We start from the raw sequence: 26,946 nt of genomic DNA, 5'->3' as shown, positions 1-26,946 counted from the left end.
ACAGTTTACCAAGTCGGTTCAGTTTGGCGTCCAGCGCACCTGGATGGTTATGTTTGATGGCGTTCATGCGACGGTTCTGGGCCCCCATCTGGCCTTGCATCCCCGCGGCTTTGGGCACCTTGGGGCGGGGTGCCTCCACAGGCAGCACTCGCCGCCGCTTCTTGGGCAGCTTGGAGCGGGCCTGCGTGTGCGAGTAGAAGAGGGCGAAGTTGGACACGATGACAGGCACGGGGAGAGCAATGGTCAACACACCGGCCAAGGCGCACAAGGCCCCCACAAACATGCCCACGTAAGTCTTGGGGGCCATGTCCCCGTATCCCACAGTGGTCATGGTGACTATCGCCCACCACAGCCCTGTAGGGATACTCTCAAAGTCGTTCTCGGGGTTGTACTGGATGCGTTCCGCGTAATAGATGAGCGCCGCGAATATGACGATCCCGAGAACGAGGAAAAAGATAAGCAGAATCAGTTCCTTGGCTGAAGCCTTGAATGTATGTATGAGAATCTTCAGGCCGGCCGAGTGTCTGGTTAACTTACAGAGCCTCATGATTCGAATGATAGAGAAAAACTCCAGCATGTCACTCTCTCGCTTCAACTTGGTCAGCATGAAGTCCAAATAGAAGGAGAGCGTGGCCACCACGTCTATAATATTCACCGGCGCCTTCATAAAATGCAGTTTACTGGGCGCCACCACGAAACGTATGATGATCTCAAAGGTAAACCAGGCGTTGCTGGCGCACTCGATGTAGAAGAAGGCGTCGTGAGGTTCCGTCTCTTTCTTGACCAAGCGCCAGGCCACCGTGCCGTCCTCCAGGGTGTCCGTGGTGTTGACCAGCACCGGCACGCGCATGTCGGGGTGCGTCTTGAGGCAGAAGGACAGGATGGAGATGGTGATGAAGAACACCGAGATGACGGCGATGATCTGAAAGCACACAACCACACACACCGGGTCACTCCTACTCTCACAGCCTGGCCCGGGCCCCACCCCTCCGCTGACACTAACTTCAAACCCCCATCATCATCACGTGTAATCCATCAATCCGTCCACTTATACATCTGTCTGTCAATCAATCAATCAAAACATCCATCAATCAAACAGTCAGCCAGTCAGTTAGCTTATCAACCAATCATACCTCAACAAAACAGACGATCCTGGTGGCTGGGGTTAGAGCTGTAAAGAGTCACCCGTGCTGGGATGAAAACTTCCACAATAAAATAATACACAAATTAATTCTGCAAAACTCCCCCCCCCCCCCCCCCCCCGCCACCCACCCTCGAGTAAAACAAAACAGAAATCAATAAAAACTGAAAGTGGTTTTGAAAGTCTGGATTCGATTAATTTAAAGATACTGATATTAATAAAAAGGTCCTTAAAATATCCCCCAAAAGAACATCACGAAAACGAATTCCACAGGATAGCAAAATACCTGTTTGTACCTAAGAACACTCATTCAGTACTAACCTCACTCACACACACACACACACACACACACACACACACACACACACACACACACAGAGAGAGAGAGAGAGAGAGAGAGAGAAACACACACACATTGAATGCAAAGGAATCTTATCAAAAACAGACTGATCCGAAGCAAACTATTTTACAAACTACAATTTACTTCCATTCATGACTTTTAAACAACGTAACAGAACAAAAATTACATGCTCACTACGAAGAGGTTCATGACTCACTGAGCACTGTGGGAACCTGAATCATTATTACGATAAACAAAGGCATGCCCATTCTTCAATGGATGTATTAATCACAGACTGAGCTTTAACCTAAACCTAATCCGAACTCCTATGCATGGAGCTTGCCTGAAGCAAATCGTTCAGAGAGTGAAAACAGTCACTGAAGTCACATGCCTTCCTCACAAAGTAGTAAGTATTGTATTTCTCTTTTTATCACAACATATTTCTCTGTGTGAAATTCGGGCTGCTCTCCCCAGAGAGAGCTACACTACAGCGCCACCTTTTTTTTTTTTTCCTGCATGCAGTTTTCTTTTTTTGTTGTTGTTTTTTTTTCCTATCGAAGTGGATTTTTCTACAGAATTTTGCCAGGAACAACCCTCTTGTTGCCGTGGGTTCTTTTATAGTGCGCAAAGTGCACACGCTACTTCGGTTTATCGTCTCATCCGAATGACTAGCGTCCAGACCACCACTCAAGGTCTAGTGGAGGGGGAGAACCAGTGCGCTCAGAGATTCTCTCGCTTCCTAAGCGGACGCGTTACCTCTAGGCCATCACACCACGTAAGTAAGCGCCAAACCTGTTTTTCCTTTTGAAAAGGACGTCCCAAATATGAACTCCTTGTCACTGTAGTAAACTGTGGGTAAGCTCTCAAGGCCTGACCAACGCGATGGGTTTATGCGCAGGTCAGGCATCTGCTTTTTTGTTATTGTTGTTGTTAATACAGATGGTGTCGCGTATACGGACCAGTCCGTACGTTTAAACACGTCCTTACCCTTAAAACTGAAACATGTCTGCAGTGTCAGAGGATTTTCTTAACTGTGCGTGCTTTTCAGGTGTGAAATAGAAGTATTTTGTTGTTTTGTTAGCTTTGTGTCTGCAGAATGTCATTAATCATGGCTACGGACAAATTTTGATTGAAAATAAATGTGGCCCAAGGACTATTGTGTCCATGTACCATTATGATGCACGACAAATGTCCTGTTCTGAGACCACCAGGACAACAGAAACGAGAGCATAAAATGGTTCAGTAACAAGGACACTGTCATCTTTCTCTCTCTGTCTCTGTTTCTCTCTCTGTGTCTCCCCAATATTTGCAACCTATTCAGTTTGTCTGATAGAATGTGGGCAGGTGCACACATTAAAATTTAATCTGCTATCAACCTGCGTAGAAAACCTCGTGGCAATGACAACGGAATTCACTGAAACACACTATGTCTCTTCCAGAAGCAGAACGTGGGTCCATTGTCATCAAAACACGCCCAAGGAAGAGTCCAGGGTCCAATGTCGAAAGTTTCTGTCCATCATGTAAATACATACACAATCATTAGCTTTTTACGCAAGACACAACCGAAACGCACCGATGAATGACTGGTCTGCCTGGTAAAACAGACGCAGCTCACGTAGTTTACTTCTACCTTTCGCCCTAAAAAAAAAAAACAGGAGCATAACTAATGCCATCGACGACTCTTCTTCACTGGGCTAGATCCTGGGATGTCCTACTTCTGCATCTGTTCACACTGTCCCCTGTCCCTTTAGTTCCGCCTCAGTGCCTCGTCACAGACTGTTTCTAGGCCGTCCTGTGTCTGTCTGTCTTAGAAACGGCCGGCCAGCCAGCTGCGTAGAACTAATAACTGACCCCGCAGACTGGCTCCCGCAATTTACATACGTGTGTCTTTACTTCTTGCATTTCTAGCAGGTGATTTGATTTCGTTTGATATGGATATACTCGGTCGGAGACCAAGCTGTAAGCGCTTTACAAAAAAATCGGGGTCATTAGCACAACAGGCTGCCTACCTGGGTACAGCCCACTGATGTCTGCCACTGGGCGCTCATCATTCGTTTCCTGTGCCATTCAATCAGATTAATAAAAAAATTAAAAAGGTCGGCGCGCTCCATGCATAAAGTCACCGGATTTCGATCTAAAACAAATGCCTGCTGACGTGTTTGACTTGATTTTTTTCTCTCTCTCTATGTACTGTTCCAGTTAAGATGTAATTCCTTCATATAGATCGTACATCTGGAGGCAACTTTTCGTTCGCATTATTCTGGTGAATAACTATTGTACAAGTCATTCTTTCAAAGTAATGCTACTTTCTATACAATCAAAGCCAAGACACAAGCAAACACAAAGCGCACTCTTCATACTCTTTCCCTCCTATCCACAACGCACACATACATACACGCACGCGCAAGCACAGATGCAAACAATAAAAAAATAAAGTTCCACATATCTGTCGAAAACGAACTCCCAACTCATTCCCTTTTACATCTGATGAAGAAACACAAATAAATGTGAAACAGCTGGCACAATAATAAATCATATAATGGGAAGGTGAGAGAGAGAGAGAGAGAGAGAGTGAGTGTGTGTGTGTGTGTGTGTGTGTGTGTGTGTGTGTGTGTGTGTGTGTGTGTGTGTGTGTGTGTGTGTGTGTGTGTGTGTGTTGAAATAACCATCAACAAATTATTTCACAAATAACAAGAAATATGAAAAACAAAACTCAGGAAAAGAAAAAAGATATCAGTAACATAGAAAAACAAAACCTTGAGCGTTCGAAAGAAATAAGTATAAACAGTACATAAGCTATGGTGCACGAAGATGAAAAGTCTCGCTAGAAGTTAGATATAGTTCAACACGTTCTTATTACATGCATCTGAATAACCACATGCTACGCCCGCCCCCCACCCCCGCCCCGCCCCCTCCACCCCACAACATAAAATTCATATTTCGTGCACTATTGATAGACATTATACAAGCTTACAACATGTAAATAAATATTTGATTGTTATATCTGACTCAACAAATAGTCACAAATAGTATTAAAAAAAAAAAAAAAAGGACATGCCATGCCCTGTTAACAATCCTTTACTGACAAATAAAAAAAAAAAAACATCGCAGATTGCTAAATTCGGACTTGGATTCTCAGCTTTTCCCATCGAAACACACGCTGCGCGTGGTTCAAACTGAATTTCCGTCACAATACCGATACAAACGCACAACACAGAAAAGGCAGGGAAATAGTTCTGAGGCTTGAATCCTACAAGTGTGTGTGTGTGTGTGTGTGTGTGCTGCTTTGATTTATTACATCCAGATCAGTTTCAGACTGTGACTCATGGCGGTGTAACTAAACATCCGGATCTTCCTCTTCAGTTACACCCGCATTGACATTAGTGGTTCACGCCTCGTGCCCAATCCAATTGCGAAGATAGGGTAAGGTGGAGGGGGGTTGGGGGGGGGAGGTAGGTGAGAAATGGTGGAAAGGGGATGGGATGGTGGTGGGGGAGGGGGGGGGTAGAAAGGAAGGAGAGGGGGCAGTGGTGGTGGGTAGGGGAGAAGGAGGTAGGAAATAAAACAACACATTGTTGCTGGTATACATTCACACTGACGTCGCGATGAATTTTCAATTTATTTCATATATAATTTATAATCAAACTTGTGCTGCACTGGACAACCCAAGCGAAGCACTGGGCGCCGTTTTCTGCAACAGATCTAGGAACTTCGACAGAACACTCCACTGATTAAACTTGCCATGCTTGTGAACACACACACACACACACACACACACACACACGCGCGCGCGCGCACACATGCACGCGCGCGCGCGCACGCACACGCATGCACGCACACACATACACACGCACAAACTAACAACACGATAACAACAACAGCACACGCGCGCTCACACATACGCTTACGCACACATACAAATAAACATACTCCTGATAATACAAACATGCGTGAAAGACACGGGTTTGTTTCGGCGAAGAAGGAAAAAGTAAGGAACAACAAAATAAATTGTACTGAAAAAAAAACACACCCCAAAACCCAAAACAAACAAACAAAAAACAACAACAACAAACAAAAACAAACAAACAAAAAACAAAAACAAAAAACAACAACAGCAACGACGTTTCAAACGCGAATCACGCCACTTCTCTTTTAACTGCCATGGATATAATAACACAATGCACAATTTCAAAAAAAAACAAAACAATGGAAGTAAGAATCTATCATCGTATATGGTTACATACTAAACTTTCAAAACATTTTTTTTAAAAGAAACAAAACCAAATAAAAACTCATTTCGAACACTCTTTCACTATATACTACCACGGGAAAAAAAGAAGGAAAAAAAAGAAGAAAAAGTAATACATCATTCATAATCGATCTCAACTCCAAAAAACTAAACACTCTCCCCCGCCCCCTCTCTCTCTCACGCATCGATACCCTCCCCATGAAACATTCACACTGCGGGTCCAACTACAGGGAACTTTGTTCATAATCCATCTACCTCGACACCAAATTCTCCCCTCCAAGTTACTTGCTTGGCAAGAAAGCTGAAAGCTATTTAGGGTGGAATTATTGGATCTTTCCCCCCCTTTCTTTCTGTTTTTTTTTGTTTTTGTTTTTTGTTGTTGTTGTTGTTATGTCCCAAGATTTGTCTGGGATTTGCTGTTTAAAGACACCACCTTATAGTGTGTTAATGTGTAGCAGCGTGCTTGTTCCACTTTCTATCTTTTTCTTTTCTTTTTTTTTTATACACATAACGCACACATGCGATCACACACACACACACACACTCACACACACACTTACAGGCACACACACACACACACACACACACACACACACATATATATATATATATATATATATATATGTGTGTGTGTGTGTGTGTGTGTGTGTGTGTGTATTCTTTATGCTTATTTTGTGCCCTTCCCAGAAGCGCACTGTCATCTTAATTCGATTGCGTGGAGGTAACTGTTTTACACCTGCGTGGAAATAACTAATTCCCCCCCCCCCCCCACCCCCAAGTTATTTTCAAGCCAGATTAGTGTGTCGACAGACGAAAGTATTTATGGAGAAAACGGATTTGGTAACGTTTACCATGGACACACACACACACACACACACACACACACACACACACACACACACACACACTCACACACAGATATCCGAAACAGACAACCGAAAACACACGCGAATCCCAGACAAATCGGTCTTTTTCAGACACAACATAAAAGAACCAGAAAGAAATAGAACTGTAATCCCCTCCTAACCCCCCCCCCCTCCCGACACCGCCCCCCCCCCCCCCCCCCGACCCCCCATCTCCCTAAAAAAGAAAAAAAAAGAACAGAAAAAAAAGTTTTCTTGTCAAGCAGTAATTGAGATGGGAAAATTCTGTGACGAGAGAGATGGATTATTTTCTTGCAAAAGGACATGCTGCGCGCGCGCCCGTGTATGTGTGTGTGTGTGTAAACACGCAACTTAGTATATAAAAAAAATAAATAAAAAAAAGAAGAAGAAAAAAAGTAGAGCATCAAAAGGGAGATAGTGACGACAATGGAAGAGACACAATACTTACACCGGATCAGTTTGGGGAGGGTGGGGGGAGGGGGGTTGGAGGGGGGGGGGGGGGCTGGAAGGCGGGGAGAGAATAAGAAACAGAGAACAGATAATGTATGCTGAAAGATTGAAAGAAAGAAAGAAAGACAAGAAGAAAAAAAAGAGAAAAGAAAGAAGGAATGGTGGATGGCGGAAAGGAAAGTAGACGAGGAGACAAAGAAGTCTTTTTTTCTTTTTTTTTTTTCTTTTTATTAATGAAGAAAAGGTGGGGTGCGAATAGGGGGGGTATGGGAAAGATAAGAAAACGTGGATGTGGGTGGGGAAGGGAGGGGAGAAGCAGCGACGGAAGTGAAGAAGAAAGAAGAAAGAAGAAGGAAGAAGAAGAAGAAGAGGAAGAGAAGACGACACAGTACAGGTATATAGATCAGAGACACTAGACCAAAACTTCCATGGGCATTTACAAAGGTCTGGACGTTGCAGTTTCGCAGTACAGCCCACCGTTACTCACTGAAGTGAAAAAAAAGAAAAAAGAGGAGACACAAACAACCCCAACACTTGCAGCCCCACATATTGTATTGCATTGCATTGCATTGCACTGTATTGCATTGCGTTGCATTGCATTGCCTTGTAATGTATTGTACTGTATTCTGTATTCTATTGTTTTTTGTTGGTGTATTTTTTCTTTCTATTTTTTTTTTAACAATTAGTTGTACTCTATTACTTTTTTGTCACAACAGATCTCTCTGTGTGAACTTGGAGCTGCTTTCCCAGGGAGAGAAGGCTGCTACAGTACTGTGTCAGCCATACTTTTTTTCTTCTGTCTGCAAGTGTATCTACTTCGCTATCAAAGTGGGTTTTTCTACACAATTTTGTCTGGGACAACCCTCTCTTCTTGCCGTGGGTTCTTTTACGTGCGTTAAGTGCATGCTGCACAAGGGACCTCGGGTTTATCGTCTCATCCCAAAGACTAGCACCCAGACCACCACTCAAAATCTAGTCGGGAGTCGAGTGGGAGCGTCTGCTGAACACGGCGATAGAACTGAACATCGCAAAATAGGTCTTTTAATTTTTTTTTTTTTTAATGAAAATGTGACATTCATGCAAACACAAACTAACGCTACACATTTTCATCTGACTTGGGGAAATGTGGAAACATGCTGTACACGTTCAAGTCATTTACACCAAAGTCACAAACAATACTTTTTGTATCGAATACCACCACCCCAGTCAAACAAGAACCACAAAATATGTATGCGTATTCTGTAGAACACCATCACACACACACACACACACACACACACACACACACACAAATTACAGAAGCGGTAACAAAACACAGAGCACTAGAATTAATACTGAACACGGGACCATTCAGCTGACTATGTTGAGACTCTTATCCTTCAAAGTCAGCCAACAGACTGGGCGGGGTAGAAAAAGCAACAACAACAAACAAACAAAAAACAAAACAAAAAACCTCCCTCCCTCCCTCCCACAGACGTGACGAGATGGAACAAAGAAATAAGACAGTAGTTCTCGTGAGATACAACGGTCTACTGGCCAGGATCCTGTATACAGGATTGAAGTAGTACAGTACCGTAGACACCAGTCGCCAAATCAAGCATGGCGAGCAGGTCCATTTAGGCCGGAGACCCTTCCCGGCGTCCTTGGTGGTTGCAGAGAACATTTCGGCATCATGTCCACCACTGCATGCTTGGTTTTTGTGATAAGCTCAGCACATCAGCATAAGATGACGACGCTTCCTTTTTCCTGGGAGTGGTTGGTGAGCTGAGGAGAGAGATACTGACCCAAACCTCACCCTGCTGCTGTGTGGCGTCATCGCCAAACACATGATTCACAATGCACATCAAGGTCTCCCTGCCCTCTGTCAGTGTGGAACATTACACTCTGGAAACGGGAACACACCCAGCCCATGGCTGGTGCAGTGTTAAAGGAGGGTGGGGTGGTTATGTGAAGAAGGGGGGGGGGAAGGGGTAGGGGGTGGTAGTAAAAAGTGGGGTTGTGGGCAGGCCTCTTAGTTTTAACCGGGCAAAGAGACACAGTGGCACTCCAGAATGGGAGGATGGGGGGGGGGGGGGGGTGGCTGGTTGGCTTGGAGGAGGCTGAAATCAAAATGGCAAGGCAAAGAGACACAAACATTGCTGGTCTGGTGAGGAGGGAATAAGAGTGGGAATAAAACAAACAAAAAGAAATGGCAAGAGAAGGAACAGGTATAAACAGGAGGCTCTGTTCCGAAAAGATTGACAGCAGCAGCCAACAGGGCTACTGGGTCTAGCAGGGAAGGGCGGGGGATGGAGATCCTTGAGGAAAGGTGCAGATGGAAGAGTGCGCTTAAATCAATACACACCGTTTGACAGGGAAAACTGGCCACCGCATCAGGCGACGCGCTTCAATAGTTCATTGCACGTTTGACCTGTTTTCATCTCAAACCCACATCAAACAAACATACCATCCTGCGCTCAGTTCAGTGAACCTAGAGGTGGGATGAGAATGAGGAGGTGGTTGTGGGAGTGGAGGGTTCTGGCAGTACTGTGAGGTGGAGGTAAGGAGGTAGGTGTGAGAGAAGGGTAACCCCCACATTAACTCAGTACGGCCAGTCCTCTCTTCTCCTCTACACAGACCCCTCGGATGTCCAGTGGGTGTCTGAATGACTCAACCTTTAGCTTCCGTCGTCAGAATTGTGGTATTCTTTGTCAACATTCATCTCTTCAGTATAAGAGCCTTCCGCTTGCAATATTTTGATGATGGTAATTGGGGTGAAACGCTGTTAACGTCGTCTCTTTCGCCGTTCGTATGGAAAGAGTTAAAGACAACCAAACAAACAAACAAACAAACAGCACAGCTGGCAATCTGCTGACGCTGGCAGTCCACTGGTGTGGTTGCTGAAGTGGTGGGGACACTACTGGCTGAAGGACAACAGGTGGTCCCACGTGCTGACGCCGCCGGCATCTCCTCAAGTTAGTAGTTCATGGTGGAAGACGCATGGCTTCGATCGCACGTGTTCGCTTTTCATCGTGTGTGTGTGTAGCGTGTGGGCTGCTTTGTGCACGGTCATGACAGCTTTCGACTTGGTGACTGACAGCGGTCTGACGATTTACTGCTACAGCTTGACGCCTGTCAGCTAGCGTTGATATATTTGTATTTGTATTTCTTTTTATCACAACAGATTTCTCTGTGTGAAATTCGGGCTGCTGTCCCCAGGGAGAGTGCGTCGCTACACTACAGCGCCACCCATTTTTTTGTATTTTTTCCGGTTTTTTCCTATCGCAGTGGATTTTTCTACAGAATTTTGCCAGGAACAACCCTTTTGTTGCAGTGGGTTCTTTTACGTGCGCTAAGTGCATGCTGCACACGGGACCTCGGTTTATCGTCTCATCCGAATGACTAGCGTCCAGACCACCACTCAAGGTCTAGTGGAGGGGGAGAGAATATCGGCTGCTGAGCCGTGATTCGAACCAGCGCGCTCAGATTCTCTCGCTTCCTAGGCGGACGCGTTACCTCTATGCCATCATTCCACATATATCTGTGTGTGTGTGTGTGTGTGTGTGTGTGTGTGTGTGTGTGTGTGTGTGTGAAGCTAAACTGTTTGGTGTTGCTTTTGCCACACATGTTTCCCCTTCCAAAACCCAGGTGTATGTTCACAGCACTGCAACAAACTTGCTGTGACAACTGAGAGCCCATTATAATCACTGTGAGACTCTCGGCACGTGGCCAACTCCTACCCTGAGCTGAGAGTAGTACCAAGAGCTCAGCTGGAACCACACAGTCGGAAGCCATCCCGATCATGGATGCACCTTTGTGAGTTGGTCAAATTTCCTGACCAGCACTGCAGGTGGCTGTATCTCTTGAGCCTGGTTGATGCCGGGGGACGTATATTCTGAAACTGAGGATGTGTAGAGTACAGCCTTGTCACGTAGTTTCAAACCTACACTGACTTCCGTAGTAGCATCGTCATCCTCCTCCTCATCAAATCAAATTGGAAACAAAAAAGTCAAAAAAAATAGGTGACATATTCATGTCATGCTCCCGTTTTTTTGTTTTGTTGTTGTTGTTGTTTTTAAACATCAGGGTTGTTTTTCTCTCGTTCACTTTCCACCCTTGTGGTTGGTGAGTTCCTGTGACGGTCTTCGGAGCCGGTGGATTCATGAGAACAGTCACTGGAGGGAGCCGCTAAGAGGACAGGAGGTTTGGTTCAATCAGTCTGGCACCGCCACTAACCGGCTATTGTCGTCTGAAGAGGGGCTTAGTAGTTGTTGTCTTGAGTGGAAGAGAAATATAGTGGGTGATGCGATATTATGCATACTCGATGCAACATGGTCCAAAGGCGTATTGCAATATGATGCATGCCCCGAAGAGAAAATAGGGTGCAGTTACAGTCAATTCACAGAAAAAAAAAAAAACAAAAAAACCCAAAACCGATGAATGCTCGTCAAAAATGGGTCATTCGTTCATAATTATTTCTCACCGAGGACTAAAAACAAAATCACCTAAAAATGATCATGAAACAAAATGATTACAAAACAACAAAAATACGTTAAAATGCGCGCGCGCGCGCGCGCGCACACACACACACACACACACAAACTCACTCACTCAAAAACACCAATGGACAGTTAATATTTTCTGGCGCCAAAGATATGTTCAAAAATATGGAATTATCGAATTATCAAGTGTTGGGATATATATATATATATATATATATATATATATATATATATATATATATATATATATATATATTATTGTTTCCGAAAAGCAGAACACAAGAACGCGATGACAAAAGGAAATGGGAACATCGACCAAATGAGAGTGATAGAAAAGAGGAAATTCCCATCAGAAAATTTCTAGAAGGCGGGGACACTATTTGTGCCGAAAACACCCCCCCAGCACCTTCACAAGGGTGTGTTTCCCTAGAAGAACATAGCCTTTATCGTGATGGTTGAAGAAGTATGCAAACGTGCCTTCTTCATCTCTAGCGGTTAAATGGCGCTTAAATGAAAACGAACCATCAAATAAATGACGGTATAAAACTTTGCATCAACATGAACTGGTGTTGAAATGTCTGTAAGAAGAGAGATGAAACCAAAGCTAAAGATGGCATATTATGTACCTATCAGAGAGGATTTCTTTTTTTTTACAGATTTCTGCCAGAGGTCACCACTTCTGTTGCCATGGGTTCTTTTCCGCTGCGCAAAGCGCGTGCTGAATCCGAATGATTACATGCTCAGTTTGATTTTTTCCGGGAGAAAGGGCAAGAGCGGAATTCGAACCCAGACCATCTCGAACACTGTATTGGCAGATAAGCGTCTAAACCATTCTGCAATCTTGCTCCTTAAAGCACATAGGAACACACCCACACATGCATGGAGGAAACAGATACGGATCCACCGAACACAGGTGTGAATGGAATGCCCTGGTGAATGGAATACCTGCTAGAAAAGGAATGTTTCTGGGGTCTGTTTTAAATGGTATGAGAGAGGGACTGCAATGGACTGGGGGAGAAAAAAGGGCGATGAATTCCAGGAGTGTACAGCTAAAGGACTAAAAGCTCTCTCTCTCTCTTGAGTATGGGAACGCAAACATATTCTTTCATCAGCGGAAGAGTGGACAGACCTTGAAGGAACGAACATATATATCTGCCAGAATGGGGGGGAAAAAAACCCCACCCAAACCCCAAACCCCGAGGCTGTTTCCGGAATTCTCCGCTCAACATAAAGCCAGTCTCATTCTGGACAGTCTTTAAAAGCAACAGTTCTCACACTGCTGAGTTTCGTGTCTCACCCTGCGGTAAGACGATTCATGTCCATGGGCACACCTTCTGTTTCTGTGCCTCTCTGTATGTGTCTCTATCTCTGTCTCTGTTTCTCTCTAGTCTACGATACTCCAGAGAATCAGGTCAGGAGTAATTACACAGTAAGTCAAATGAACACTTCCAGTCAGCCTTCCAGACTAACCTTACACAGCCGCTACGTCACTGCTGACTCCGGTTGTTCAGCCATTCACCACCATTCTCCCACTCCCAGCCCTTTATTTCCTTTGCCTCTTTACATTAGTGTGTGTGTGTGTGTGTGTGTGTGTGTGCGAGCACGCGCTCGAGTATGTGTGTGATCCTACTTGTGGCATATTAATATATCTTTTACTCCAATTGTGTACGTACTGAATTTGGGTTTTTTTGCGTCCATGTCTCCGTGACAATAACGTTTTCTCCTGTACATTCACCGTTTTGTGCGCACAAAATAGCATGTCGTTTTGTTTCCTTTCGTTGTTTTTGTACCAACTGTCCCGTCTCAACTGGCATACGTGCACATGCGCACAGACACTTCGAAGAAGGGGGTAGGCTAAAGCAAACAACGCACACGCGATGCGTCATCATGATGACAAAGTAAGCTTACTGTCTGTCGTCCACAAAAATATCAATACAGCATACTTTGTCAGCTGACGTGATCGCGTGAAACACACACACACACACACACACACACTCTCACACACACAAATCGTTTGTTGAACACTCAAGCTCCGACACGTCACTCTGAACAGAAATAAATCGTACCGATATTAATTTGTTCTGCTGTTCAAAACCAATACAAACGTCAACAAAATAAATCCAGGTGATCCTTTCCTTTAATTGGTCACACAGACACAGAACACCACACACACACACACACACACACACACACACACACGCACTCACTCACACCCTTACGCGCGCGCGCGTACGCACGCCCATATTATGATACTTAAAAATAAACAACAACAACAACAGCAACAACAACCACAAAACCAGTGTGAAATGATTCACGAAGCGAAGAAGACCTTCAGTGAGAACCAACACATCCTGAACACGAAGACACACTGCTGCTTTCCCAGAGAGAAGAGAACCTCACCTCTTCTCAAAACATGTCTCCCGCTCAGACATAAGGACCACTTTCCTGTCATGATTCACAAAATGAAATAATGGCACAAACAAATCAATAAATAAAGATACAATAAACATCAAACTTCCTGTGAGGTTCGACGCTCTCATGCAACCTTGTCAAGCCCATCCCGCTGGGCCATACGGAAATCTTCAGAGCTTTGCTAAAGCTTTGCTGACTCGGAATAGAAGGCATTTTTCAGCCAACCGCTTTTTACGTCGCATGCTTCATGTTTCACACTGCTGGTAAAAAAAACCCGTTAAGACAAAACAAAAAGAAAAACAAACAAAAAACCCAAACAAATGCCGTTGTTTGTTCTAACACTAACAGTTTTCGTGGTTATTTATACTTGTTGTTTTTATTTCTTGGCAAGTATATGTTGTTGTTTTTTTCTTTTCATATCTTCTTTGCAGTCCATTTAGATTTTCTCTGTGTCGTCTCCGTTGCTTTACTGTCAAGTCCAGTCACTCACCCCGAACCTCTTCTCATACACGGCCACTTCCTTTGTTCTGCCGAGGTCCCTGCGCACCGGAAGTCCGGCCACAGCCAACCGCTTCTTGTTCGGCCACCAGTATGCCACATACCTCATAAGACCCTGCACTGCTGTTAATGTTCCTTCGGTTGTAGTGGTAGTCACTGATGCCTGTTCCGAGTCAGCAGCCTACACACAGGACACGACTGAGAGACGACTGATGTCATAATCACTTCGTCGTGCAGCCAGACTGAGTGGGCTGGACACCTTCCTTGGAGTGGAAAAGCGGTCCGTATTTTCTCGTTTGAGGACTGCTGCTTGATCATCGATCACTGTCTTCTTTTTTTTTAAGATAATGTTTGGCTTAAGTACTTGTAGTAGTAGTAGTAGCAGCAGCAGCAGCAGTAGTAGTGATAGCGGCAACAATGGTATTAGCAGCAACAAAAAAAAATCTCTTGCCAAAACTGCATAGCGGACTAAGCCACATCTTCGGATATTACAAAAAAAACCCACAAAAAACAAACAAACAAACAAACAAAAAAATACAACAACACATGAACGTGATCAGCTAGATGTTCTGCCTGAATCTCCCATTTCAAAGCCGACCGAACACACACACACACACATGCACACAAGCGCGCGCGCACTCTCTCTCTCTTTCACTCTCTCAGTGTTGGGGTGTACTGAACACGACTGTGGTAGCCGTGCGGCGACTTTTCCCCCAACACCAGTGATACAGACAGACTGACTGACTGACAGACAGACAGACAGACAATGCAGAGGAGAGTCCTGCAGGAAGCAAGAGGCACAGTGACTGGCTGACTGACTGACTGACTGACTGAGCAAAAGGAAAAGCGCTCAGGACCAAGACACGAACAACATCCACCACTCAGGGACAGACAGACAGACAGACAGACATACAGACACACAAGGTGCGTGGTGAAAATAGTAGGAATACACTGGTTGCTTCACTATACACAGAAAGAGATGCACACTGACATACGTACACGATACACGAGTGTGGAAATATCAAGAGGACAAGAAGGGGGGCAAGGCAAAAACAAGAGGCACCAGACGGCACAGAAAACACAGACATCACCACCACGACAGCTATAAAATAGTGGAGCAATAACAGCAGCACGCTATCCAGGCTATACAATTCTGAACTTTCGGAAGAAGCATTAATTTGTACAAGAGCCCCTCCCCGTTTGCTCTGTTCGCTATTGAACCGTGTCGTGTTGAATACCTTGACATTTAGTGAAACACTTTCTTTTTTTTTTTATAATGTGATGGAAAAAAACCCAAAAAACCCAGTAAATGAGAGCTAGACTTAACTTGGAACAAGGTGAAACAATGGTTTGAGACAGGCAGGCTGAACAGTCTAGGATGGTTCCAGAGAGAGAGAGAGAGGAGTGACACTGTTTACACTGTGACTTGGGACACGGAGCAGACAAGAGAGGGGGGGGGGATGATTGATGGAGGAGGGACGGGGGGGTGGGGTGGGGGTGGGGGCGGGCAGAGTGGAAGGTCACATTGACCTACTTTCACCAGACTGTGGGGGGGGTGAGGGGCTAGAGGGGGACGTGAGGACGCTAGAGACGACAGTGTCATGTTGAGGGCTAGGAGGCAGAGTATAAAAAAACAGGGCACGGCTACTGAGACCCACAGCCACCGAGCACTTACCCTGGAACAAATGGGACGCTGGAACAAGGAACGACAGCAGCCAACAGGTCACAAATAAAGTTCAGAAGATCTCCTCAAAATCATCATTACATTCACTGCCAAATCAAACATACATGACAAATATAGACTATATGAAAAGAAAAAAAATAACAAACATGGTGTTCCACTTCACAATGTCAGTTCAGCATTATCACTGAGGGATTATGATCTATTTATCAATGTTATTCTTGAAATTACAGAACTTTTCTTTCTTTTTTCTCTCTCTCTCTCTCTCGAAGGTAGCGAAACGTGAGCGGACATTGCGTGATGGACAGTTCGTTACAGACGATGGACTCCTGCTGCAGCCTCTCTATGGACTGCTGGCTGGGTGCAGAAACATGGTGGTGCGGACAGACAGCGCACGACAAAGATATCTGAAGCTGGAGGAGGAGGAGGAAGTGTGTCTCTGTATGTAGAGTGTGTGGGTGTGTGTGTGTGTGTGTGCAACCACCAACATGGGTATCTTTGCAGCACAGGAAGGACGGAAGGGAGGGATGGGATGGGGTGAGGGGGTCTAGTTAAGCGTGCCGTGTGTATTACGTGTATTTCAATGACTCTAATTTCCGTCTGTGCATCGAACAAAAGGCATGGTATGGTGGTACAAAACTGGAGACAAAAAGGGGGATAAGTGTGCAGTTTGCCAACACATGTATCAGTATTATTTACTACTACTATTATTATTATTATTATTATCTTCTTCTTCTCTCGCTCGAATTTCGCTGATACACGAATTTGACTATCATTTTCGGGGTAATCTGAATGAGGTTTCGATTTGCCGCGAAGCGGCCATAACAAATTTCATATTATCTTCTGAATTTCTGTTGTCTGCAGATAACGGGCATTCTCTATATCCAGAGAAATGTGTAGTTTTCGGGTTTCCAGACTGCATGTTTGGAAAGTCAGTTTGGTCGAAGATATAGATATATTGTGTTCCTTGAACAGACTTCAGAGGTGAACATTTCAGTTGGTCCTGTCATACACTCTTTTGAAACGGAAACTGACAAGGAGAAGACGAGAGGTAGCGAAAGATGGAGACAAAGTGGGGGCGATGGTTATGGAGTGCGGGAGACAAGACGTGAAAAGGAGGGGGGGGAAAGGAGAGAGAGAAAGAGACAGACAGAGAGAAAGAGACAGGCAGAGAGACAGAGAGAGAAAGAGAGCGTGGGGAAAAGAGGGACAGAGGATGGCAAGTAATGAGGGTCAGAGATCTTGTTATATGGTCAGTCGAGAGCATCCCTATTTCAAACTGTCCAGCTATTCACTAAAAGTGCACTGATCAGCCACAGAAGCGGGGGGGTGGAGAACAAGCGTTTTCCTTCCATCTAGAACACTTCAGCTTTGGATGGTGGTATCTAACTGCAAGATGAAAAAAAATGGAAAAACAAAACCAAACCCAAAATCTATAGAAACCATTGATATAGGGGAAATACACATACTGGGGCACCCCAACTTAAATCCATAATACAGCACCATCTCCAACCAAAAATAGATAAATGAATAAATAAATAAATAAATAAATAATGATAATAAATAATGCTTTGGGTGTCAAACAGGGAAAGGGACTTTGTCAGGCATGCAATTCAGTGCACATTTCTAGTTAAATTTAAAGAACTCGCTTTTAGAAAAAAAAAAAATGAAGGTCTAAATTCGCCTCGCAAAGAAGAAAAACAAATAAACAAAAACTAAACAAACCCTTAACGCTGCAAATGACAGCTTGGCAAAGTGATTGAGGGAGAAGTGCAGAGGGGTGGTGGAGTTATGGGGGGGGGGGGGGGTAGTAGATAAAAAAAAAAATATATATATATATATATATAAAGACACGGTGCTTGGGTACGTTGTTTTTACCTTAGCGGCGGTGGAAGAGTAGGGCTCGTCGAAGAGCGCCCAGATCTTGGGCTGGATCCGCTGCCAGCAGTTGAGGTCCCCCGCCTTGTACTCCTCCTCCAGCCCGAACTTCTTCATGATGTCCTCCTCCGTGGGCTTGTCCGTGTCCAGGTCCAGGCGGTCCAGGATGGCCAGCACGTCCTGCGTGTCGCGGTGCTGTGTGTAGGTCATCCAGCAGCAGGGCTCCACCTGGTTGGAGTCCAGACCCCAGAACTCCAGCTCCTCCTCGAAGAGAGGCCCGCACACGTCGGTGGGGTAGTGCAGCTTGCCGGAGCGGTAGTAGTTGAGGATCTGGGCGAAGACGCCCGGGTGCCTGTCGAAGAAGTACTCATTGAGCACGGGGTCGTAGTTGGCCAGGGCCTCTGTCAGGCGGGAGAGGCGGGTGGCGGGGATCTTCTTCAGCGTCGCCTTGTAGGTCTCGTGCCGGATGCCCCCCACGTTGATGATGACGCGGTTGTCCGCGTCCGCGATGTTGAGGTTCATGGTGGCTGCCGATCGGTCAGAGGAGCGTTCAGAGCGCGCGTGACGTTGTGTCACAAACCACCCCTGTCAGCTGGGGAGGAGACGTCAGGCACCATCACAGAGCTGCTTGGGGCTCCTCTCCGCTCCCAGACAGGACACGCGCGGGTCAGCACAGACGGGCTGGGCGGGGCCTGTGCCGGCAGGGTGGCAGCCAGGAGCCGGCCAGGCAGGACAGCTCAGCAGAGCAGGGAGCAGCGAGGGTCGGGAAGGACTGCGCGTGGAGCAGGGAAAGGACAGGCGGGCCTGCGGTCAGCTGGAGCCTTCTTCCTGCGCATAGCTCTGCTACCTCCCTGCTGCCATCTGGACATCACAACACCACACGGCCGTCAGGACTACATTGTAGCACACAGACACGCAGACACAAGCAAGCAGACATACATGCAGAGAGAGAGAGAGAAAGAGACAGAGAGAGAGCGAGACAGAGAGGACAAAATAAGACAAAATGTTTCTGTGAACATTAGATAACCACTGATTGGTGTGCTTTTTTTTTAAAAATCATCTGGCAGTTCCCGCCCTAAATTGGGTCTTCACTACATAATGCTAAATCAGACAAGCATCAGCATGTTGGTAATAAGCTACACAGACAAAAAGAACACACACACACACACACACACACACACACACACACACACACACACACACATCAGAAGAAAGGAACAGTGTTTCTGGGTCGGGAAGGAACAAGAAAAAGTAAGGCCTTGGCACCATATGAAGAGAGCCAACAACCGAAATGTATAATCAATAATGATAGAGGACAAGTACCACAGGTCCTTCAGAGACAGACAGACAGACACAGAGACAGACAGAGAGAGAGAGAGAGAGAGATGAAAGGAGGGAGACACAGTGACAGACAGAGACACAGAGACTGACAGAGAGAGGGAGAGAGAGAGGAAAGGAGGAAGACTGACAGACAGAGAGAGAGAGGGGGGGGGGAAGAGGAAGACAGACAGAGAGAGAGGAAGGGAGGGAAACACAGAGACAGACAGAGACACAGAGACAGACAGACAGACAGACACACACACACACACACACACACAGAGAGAGAGAGAGAGAGAGAGAGAGGAAAGGAGGGAGACAGTGACAGACAGAGACACAGAGACAAATAGTGACAGAGAGAGAGAGAGGAAGGGAGGGAGAGACAGAGACACAGAGACAGGCACAGAGAGAGAGAGAGAGAGAGAGAGAGAGGAAAGGAGGGAGACAGTGACAGACAGAGACACAGAGACAAATAGTGACAGAGAGAGAGAGAGAGAGAGAGAGAGAGAGGAAGGGAGGGAGAGACAGAGACACAGAGAAAGGCACAGAGAGAGAGAGAGAGAGAGAGAAGGAGAGGGAGACACAGTGACACAGAGAGAGAGAGAGAGAGAGGAGAGGGAGAAAGGAAGAGAAGACACTCTAAGAAAGAGAAGGAGCGTGGAGACAAAAAGAGAGGCACAGAGAGAAAGAGAGAGAGACAGAGAGAGAGAGAGCTAGACAGACACACAGAGAGACAGACACAGAGAGAGAGATACACGATGTGACAGACACCTACAAAGTGATGGAAAGCACAGGAACAGAGCCAGATACGACCTGTTATAAGTCTCACATAGATCACAATACAATAAAATTCAAAACAGAATAAATCAACCAAATAATAAAAAAAAGAATAAAACAAAAATGTAAAAAAATGTTTTTGCTTAAAAGGAAGAGAGAGAGGGGGAGGGGTGGGTGGGGGTTAAGGAGACAGAGAGAGAGAGACAGAGAGAGAGAGGGGAAAAATGGACAGACACACAGACGGACAAATATACAGTCAGAGAGAGAGAGACAGAGACAGAGAGACAGACATAAAAACATGACAGGGACAGCAGAAAGCAGGCCCTGGTAAAGGATTAGCCATCACATCATCACAGAAATAAGTCTATCATCCGCTCGCTGTTTCCGGGGTCAGGCGTTACGAGAAATCGGGCATCATAGAAACTGGGCAGATCGTACGACAGCACCAAGAACGACACTGCAAAGCGCCAGAATTTAAAAAAATACAAAATAAAATAAAATAAAAAAGGAAAAAGAAAGATCTTTGTCATATATAGGACAGCTTTTGCACGTGGAAAGAACTTTCACAAGAGGGTCACAACAGGGCTGTGAGTAAAGCTGAGCAAATGCCCAGCATTATTCTATCAATGTGGATAATCGTCTATCTTTACAAATGCCCAGCATTATTCTATCAATGTGGATAATCGTCTATCTTTACAAATGCCCAGCATTATTCTATCAATGTGGATAATCGTCTATCTTTACAAATGCGCACCATTATTCTATCAATGTGGATAATCGTCTATCTTTACAAATGCCCAGCATTATTCTATCAATGTGGATAATCGTCTATCTTTACAAATGCGCACCATATACGCTATCAATGTGGATAATCGTCTATCTTTACAAATACGCACCATTATGCTATCAATGTGGATAATCGTCTATCTTTACAAATACGCACCATTATGCTATCAATGTGGATAATCGTCTATCTCTACAAATACGCACCATTATGCTATCAATGTGGATAACAACCGTCTACAGAAGATCAGAAACGAGTGTAAAATATTTTGCTGTGTTCTTAATGGAAATAAAGGTTGGTCACACACACACACACACACACAGACACACACACACACCCAACACACAACTAACCACACTACATCACATCACACCACATCGCTCCTTGCTAAGCTCACACATATTTTTTCTTTTGTTTTCGTCGTTTTTGTGAACGGAGATTGCTGGTTCTTGTCACACACCACTGAACACTGCCTGAGGACAGGATATCTTGGTCATGACCATAACAGATCGCTTTCCAAGTGGACAGTTATCCTCACAAAATCCGCTTCTTGTCCTGGCCATGAATTATGGACCAGGCTGTTGACAGGCACTCACGAGTGTCCCTGAAAATAATACCCGAGATTCGAGGAAAGAAGCGAGCCGAGGGTTCCTCCGTGCGACCGTGTCAAGGGGCGAAAATTGTGTTGTGTTGATTCATGTCACAACAGATTTGTCTGTGTGAACGAAATCGGGCCGCTTCCCACAGGGAAAGCGCGTCGCCAAAGTGCAGCGCCTCTCGAAGATATATATATATATATTTTTCTTCCCATTTTATTCATCTTCATTTTATCCTGTCTGCTGCAAGTGTATTTCATTTACTATCAATTGGATTCCTCTACGGAATTCTGCCAGGAATAATCTATTTGTTGCCCTAAGTTCTTTTACGTACGCGCGCATTGCACACGGAACCTGGATTCATTTCCTCATCGGAGTCATCCGAAAGCCTAGCACCCACACCACCATTCAAGGTCTAGTGGAAGGGGAAAATAAACAGCCCGATCCAGTGTGGGATTGGAACTCGTGGACACTCACATCCCAGTCGGGCGCACTGCCACAAGGCCACCGCTCCTCAACCATTGGGCTGAGGTCAGATGCAGTGTTCCCACCGTCTCTGAAAACTGGCCCTACACTTTGCCGAACCGGAACGTACCAGATATACACTCTTTATTTGTATTCGTATTTTTCTTTTCTTTTTATCACAATAGATTTCTCTGTGTGAAATTTGGGCTGCTCTCCTCAGGGAGAGAGCGTCGCTACACTATAGCGCCACCCATTTTTTTGTATTTTTTCCTGCGTGCAATTTTATTTGTTTTTCCTATCAAAGTGGGTTTTTCTGCAGAATTTTGCCAGGAACAACCCTTTTGTTGCCGTGGGTTCTTTTACGTGCGCTAAGTGTATGGTGCACACACAGGACCTTGGTTTATCCGAATGACTAAGCGTCCAGACCATTACTCAAGGTCTAGTGGAGGGGGAGAAAATATCGGCGGCTGAGCCGTAATTCGAACCAGCACGCTCAGATTCTCTCACTTCCTATGCGGACGCGTTACCTCTAGGCCATCACTCCACTTATGACCCGATCATCATGTCAAAACACCAAGATCATAACAGACCGCCCATGTGGCACTGTACTGTGGTGTCGCAGTCTTTCCACAGATACTACTAGTAGAGCTGGCCGATTTTTTGCACGAAATAACAACACAAAAGTACCGCCATGGCAGGATCGGTTAAAAAGCGTTGCACTTCTGATTCAGTGTTCCACCTGTGAGCAGGGTTCGAGGCCATCTTTCGCCATGGTGTTGTGTCCTTGGGGTAAAAAAAAAAAAAAAGAAAAGAAAAAAACCCACAAAACAAAAACGGGCACACTACTACAATTTTCTTCACTCCACTCTAGTGTGAATGAGTTCTCCGGACTTGGAGTCGGGGATAATCCAAATGGCGGAAGAAGAGGACTGCACTCCGCCTTAGTTCCTACAACGCCGAGCCCTAGACACAGTGGATAACAAATCACTGGCCCGATGGCCGTGGAAAAGCTATGGGGCCTTTAATCTTTTAACTCTATCCATACGAACGGCGAAAGAGACGACGTTAACAGCGTTTCACCCCAATTACCATCATCAAAATATTGCAAGCGGAAGGCTCTTATACTGAAGAGGTGAATGTTGACAAAGAATACCACAATTCTGACGACGGAAGCTAAAGGTTGGGTCATTCAGACAGCCACTGGACATCCGAGGGGTCTGTGTAGAGGAGAAGAGAGGACTGGCCGTACTGAGTGAGTTAATAACACAAAGCAATACAATACAGAAAAATCTGGTGAACTGATTGTTGCTGACCGTCAACCCCATGCAGGTGTCTTCAACCCTTCCACCTGCCAGTTCCTCCAACAACCTGCTCGTGTTTGGGCTTCAGCCAGCAGGATTCCGAAGGCTTGGTCACAAAACAAAGATTAAAGATTGGCATAAACACTGAACGTATCATCATCTGATCAATAATCAAATCAAGCGGCTTTGAACGGATATCAGTCGCGAACATAGCATTGACAACCACAGCAACAGGCTCCTCTGCCTTTCTGGAATCAACCATGTGATCAGTGCCGCCAATCTGAGCTGAAAACCCTTCTATTTCGGCATGAAATGCAGAAATCAAAAATGAAATCCAGAATATAAGACATTCCTCATCCGTTTAATTAATCGAATTTGAGTGTGCACCCGGCCCCCGACGAATCAAGGCTTCGACAGAGAAAATCATGTCAGTCAGAATGAAATACCATCACGAAGGCACTGGTCACTTGCAGACTATGCAGACTGTACAGGGTAACATTCCCACGCCACGAAGATGGCAGCAGACACTTGGCGACGGTCCTTCCTGTGGGCTGTTCAGGACCAGCTTTGCACAACCCTGCATGCACCCCCTTCCTATCCACCCTCCACGTCACACACACACACACACACACACACACACACAAACACACAAACAGTCTATATCTCACTCTTTCCGTTCGCGTCTCCAACCGTTCACTTATGGAGAAGCTGTGTGTGTGTGTGTGTGTGTGTGTGTGTGTGTGTGTGTGTGTGTGTGTGTGTGTCTGTGTCTGTGTATAGGTAAGAGTTTGGTCGCGCGTGTGTTTGCTTGTATGTGTGTGTGTGTGTGTGTGTGTGTGTGTGTGTGTGTGTGTGTGTGTGTGTCTGTCTGTCTGTCTGTCTGTGTGTCCGTGTCTGTGTTTGTCTATAGGTGAGAGTGATGTCTCGTGTGTGTGTGTGTGTGTGTGTGTGTGTGTGTGTGTGTGTGTGTGTGTGTGTGTGTGTGTGTGTGTGTGCGTGCCGGGGACAGGGTGTTGGTGAAGCACGTGAAGCAGCTCCAGCCCTAATCGATAGCGATGGCTGGTAGCGCCTGTCTCCCTCCTGCGTGGCGGCGGGCAGCAGCATCAGCAGCAGCAGCTGACAAGACGGGCCCAGTGCCCCCCCCCCTCCGCCCCCCCCCCCCCACACACACACCCCCACCCCTCGCAACCCAGCCCCCTCCAACCCCACCCCCCTTCAAGCTGGCTTTCTGTCGGCCTCAGCACACAGCTGTGCTCGGCCTTTAGCATCGTTCGTGACTGGTATCCCCGCCCCGCTGGTTGCTACCTTACACCACATGGACACTGCCACACACATGTGCTGCCGGTGTCAGTCACCAAGTTGCAGTCACCAAGTTGCAGCCACCACCGCCGCCACCACCACCACCACCACCTAAGGACACGGCCAGGCCGGTCCAGCATTACTGACCTGCACACATCACATCGAAAATCCGATCAAGCTGTGAACTGCTGGAGCTTGTGGATAACAGGTGTACACACTCCTTCCTGGCTCCGCAACAAGCAGGACGGACGGAACGATCGATCTTTTATCAGCGCAAGGCTTTGCTCCGTGGCAAAGATTTTTTGCCCTAAGTCTACCCAAAATTCTATGGACTGAGGAACCTTCTTTACGCTGAACAAAATTAACGCTCCCGAGATCGTTCATATTACAGGAGAACAGCACAGGATGACAAAACAGAGGAGTTTCTCAATAAGGCAGCAATGCAGCGAAAGGAGCAGTGTTGCCATTCATATCATTCAGTAACAGAGAAGGGGGCAGGAGGAGGAGAGGGGGAGAGGGGGCGGGGTGTGTGTGGGGGGTGGGGGGCGGGTGGCACAGGTGGGGAGGACGGATAGGGGAGGTCACAAAAGGGACATCAAATTCTTTTGCAGAAGTAGAAGCTAAAGGCACAGCTCCATTTCTGCACCACAACCGACAAAACTGTTGTTGTTGTTTTTTTTTAATTTGAAATGATCTGCAAGACTTCCTCCGTCATCTGCAGAGGCAGGCTGACAAGGAAAGAGGCTTCTTCACATTATTGCCTGCTGCTCCGTACCTACTCTGTTCACAGACCTTTTTTTCTTTCTTTCTTTCTTTCTTTTCTTTACAGTCCAAAAGATGACCTTTAGCACACGTGCCATCTCGGAGCTATTTCCATCACTTTGAGCCACTGAACCGTCGTACAAGCCCACTTTATCATCCTCACTCACGTTCGGAGACTGTTTGTAGTAACCATGGCGATGACTACGTGATACATCCTTACTAGCATGGTACCTCCCGGCGGTCCACATTGTTGTCAGTGATGCAGTCACGAGGGCATCCTGACTAGCCGTGGCTGTCGATCCCATGGAATCAATGGAACCTATATTGCTCTCAGAGATGGAGGCGCTATTATCCTGAGTAGCAATATTGCCCCCGGGAATCTATACTGCTCTCATTGACACAGTCACGAGGACATGCTGACCAGCAGTGTTGTCCCATGGAATCAATGGAATCTCAACTGCTCTCAGAGACGAAGGCGCTACAGTCCTGACCTGCAATTTTACCCACAGGAATACGTACTGCTCTCAATAGTGCAGTTACTAGAGAACATATTGACCAGAAGTGTTGCCCCCCCCCCCCAACCCCCACCCCACCACTCCCCCGTCCCCCCCTCCCAGGACAAGACAGGCCAGGCAAAACGGTGATGGGGAACAGCAATGACTCCGAGGGTTATCCGATCAACTCGACCAGCAACCTAATCATGTAATGTGCTGATCGATGAAGAATGGATCATTGAGAACTGTGTGTCCAAAGTTGCCCTGCACCCCCCCACCCCCCCAACACACACACATACATCTACCCATCCCCCCCCCACACCTGCCCCCCCCCCCCCCCCCAAGAATACCAAAATACCATGGCGACAGACACCTAGGGCCCAGTGGTTGCAACCAAGATCACTTTCTTCCCTTCACATTTGCAGCCTGGAGAGTTCAGCTGGACAAAAAAAAATAATAATAATAATAACATGGTGGTATTTCCCCCACAGTGATGACATTACGGCAAAACGAACTCCTTGAACTCTCTAAGCAAGATGAGCACAAGACAAACTGAATTCTCATTCTGACAGAGCAGGTTTGCTGAGAAAGGTTGCAGTGTTCTTTAGAAATATCACGATGGTAATCATGGAAAGAGATGAAAAAAAATCAGGCATGACGCATCCAATTGGAGTGCCATCTCCTTTCGCCAAAGCTGTCTTTCATACAGTTCATAGAGTTTAACTTCACACAGTTAAACTGACAGCCACGTTGTTTCCACTCTTATCTCGGCAAATGTCTGTCTTTCACACGATATGAAATGACTTTCCCCCAAAAAAAATGTCTCAGATGTAACACTGGCGGTATTAAGCAATGACCCGAGAAAGAAAGAAAAAAAATTCACAAAAAACAACATAGATTTCGAAAGGTCTCTCTTTAGACTTATCTAACCCAACACTTGCGCAATTCCTGCGGTTTATGGCCAGCTGCTGTCATATTTTGCATCATATATACATACATATATATACATAACACAGAGACACACGCAAAGAGAGAGGCAGATACAGACTAGGACAAAAACAGACAGTCACAGAAGAGACCCAACTGGAGACCATTAATTTGTTTACTTTGTTTTCTTTAATAGAAAAAAAAATTTTT

At 45.9% G+C, this 26,946-nt stretch overlaps 1 protein-coding gene across 5 annotated transcripts in view; it reads right to left on the bottom strand.

Moving 5' to 3' along the window:
• The window catches only part of LOC143291287 (potassium voltage-gated channel protein Shaw-like), a 181,250-nt gene that overhangs the window by 31,226 nt on the left and 123,078 nt on the right, over positions 1 to 26,946 (bottom strand). For 3 of the 5 annotated variants that reach the window (XM_076601132.1, XM_076601133.1, XM_076601134.1), the window contains exons 3-4: positions 18,015 to 18,875; positions 40 to 922 (exon numbers count right to left, since the gene is read on the bottom strand). In XM_076601132.1, coding sequence (XP_076457247.1) covers positions 40 to 922; positions 18,015 to 18,536 — 1,405 coding nt within the window. In that variant the 5' untranslated portion in view covers positions 18,537 to 18,875. Of the gene's footprint in view, positions 1 to 9; positions 923 to 18,014; positions 18,876 to 26,946 lie in introns of all 5 variants that reach the window. The other 2 variants (XM_076601130.1, XM_076601131.1) reach the window with 1 other exon arrangement.

Source organism: Babylonia areolata, chromosome 16 (genome assembly GCF_041734735.1).
Source record: "Babylonia areolata isolate BAREFJ2019XMU chromosome 16, ASM4173473v1, whole genome shotgun sequence".
Lineage (NCBI taxonomy): Eukaryota > Metazoa > Mollusca > Gastropoda > Neogastropoda > Buccinidae > Babylonia > Babylonia areolata.
Note: the sequence above shows the minus strand (reverse complement) of the source record. Positions and strands in the feature narration are given on the sequence as shown.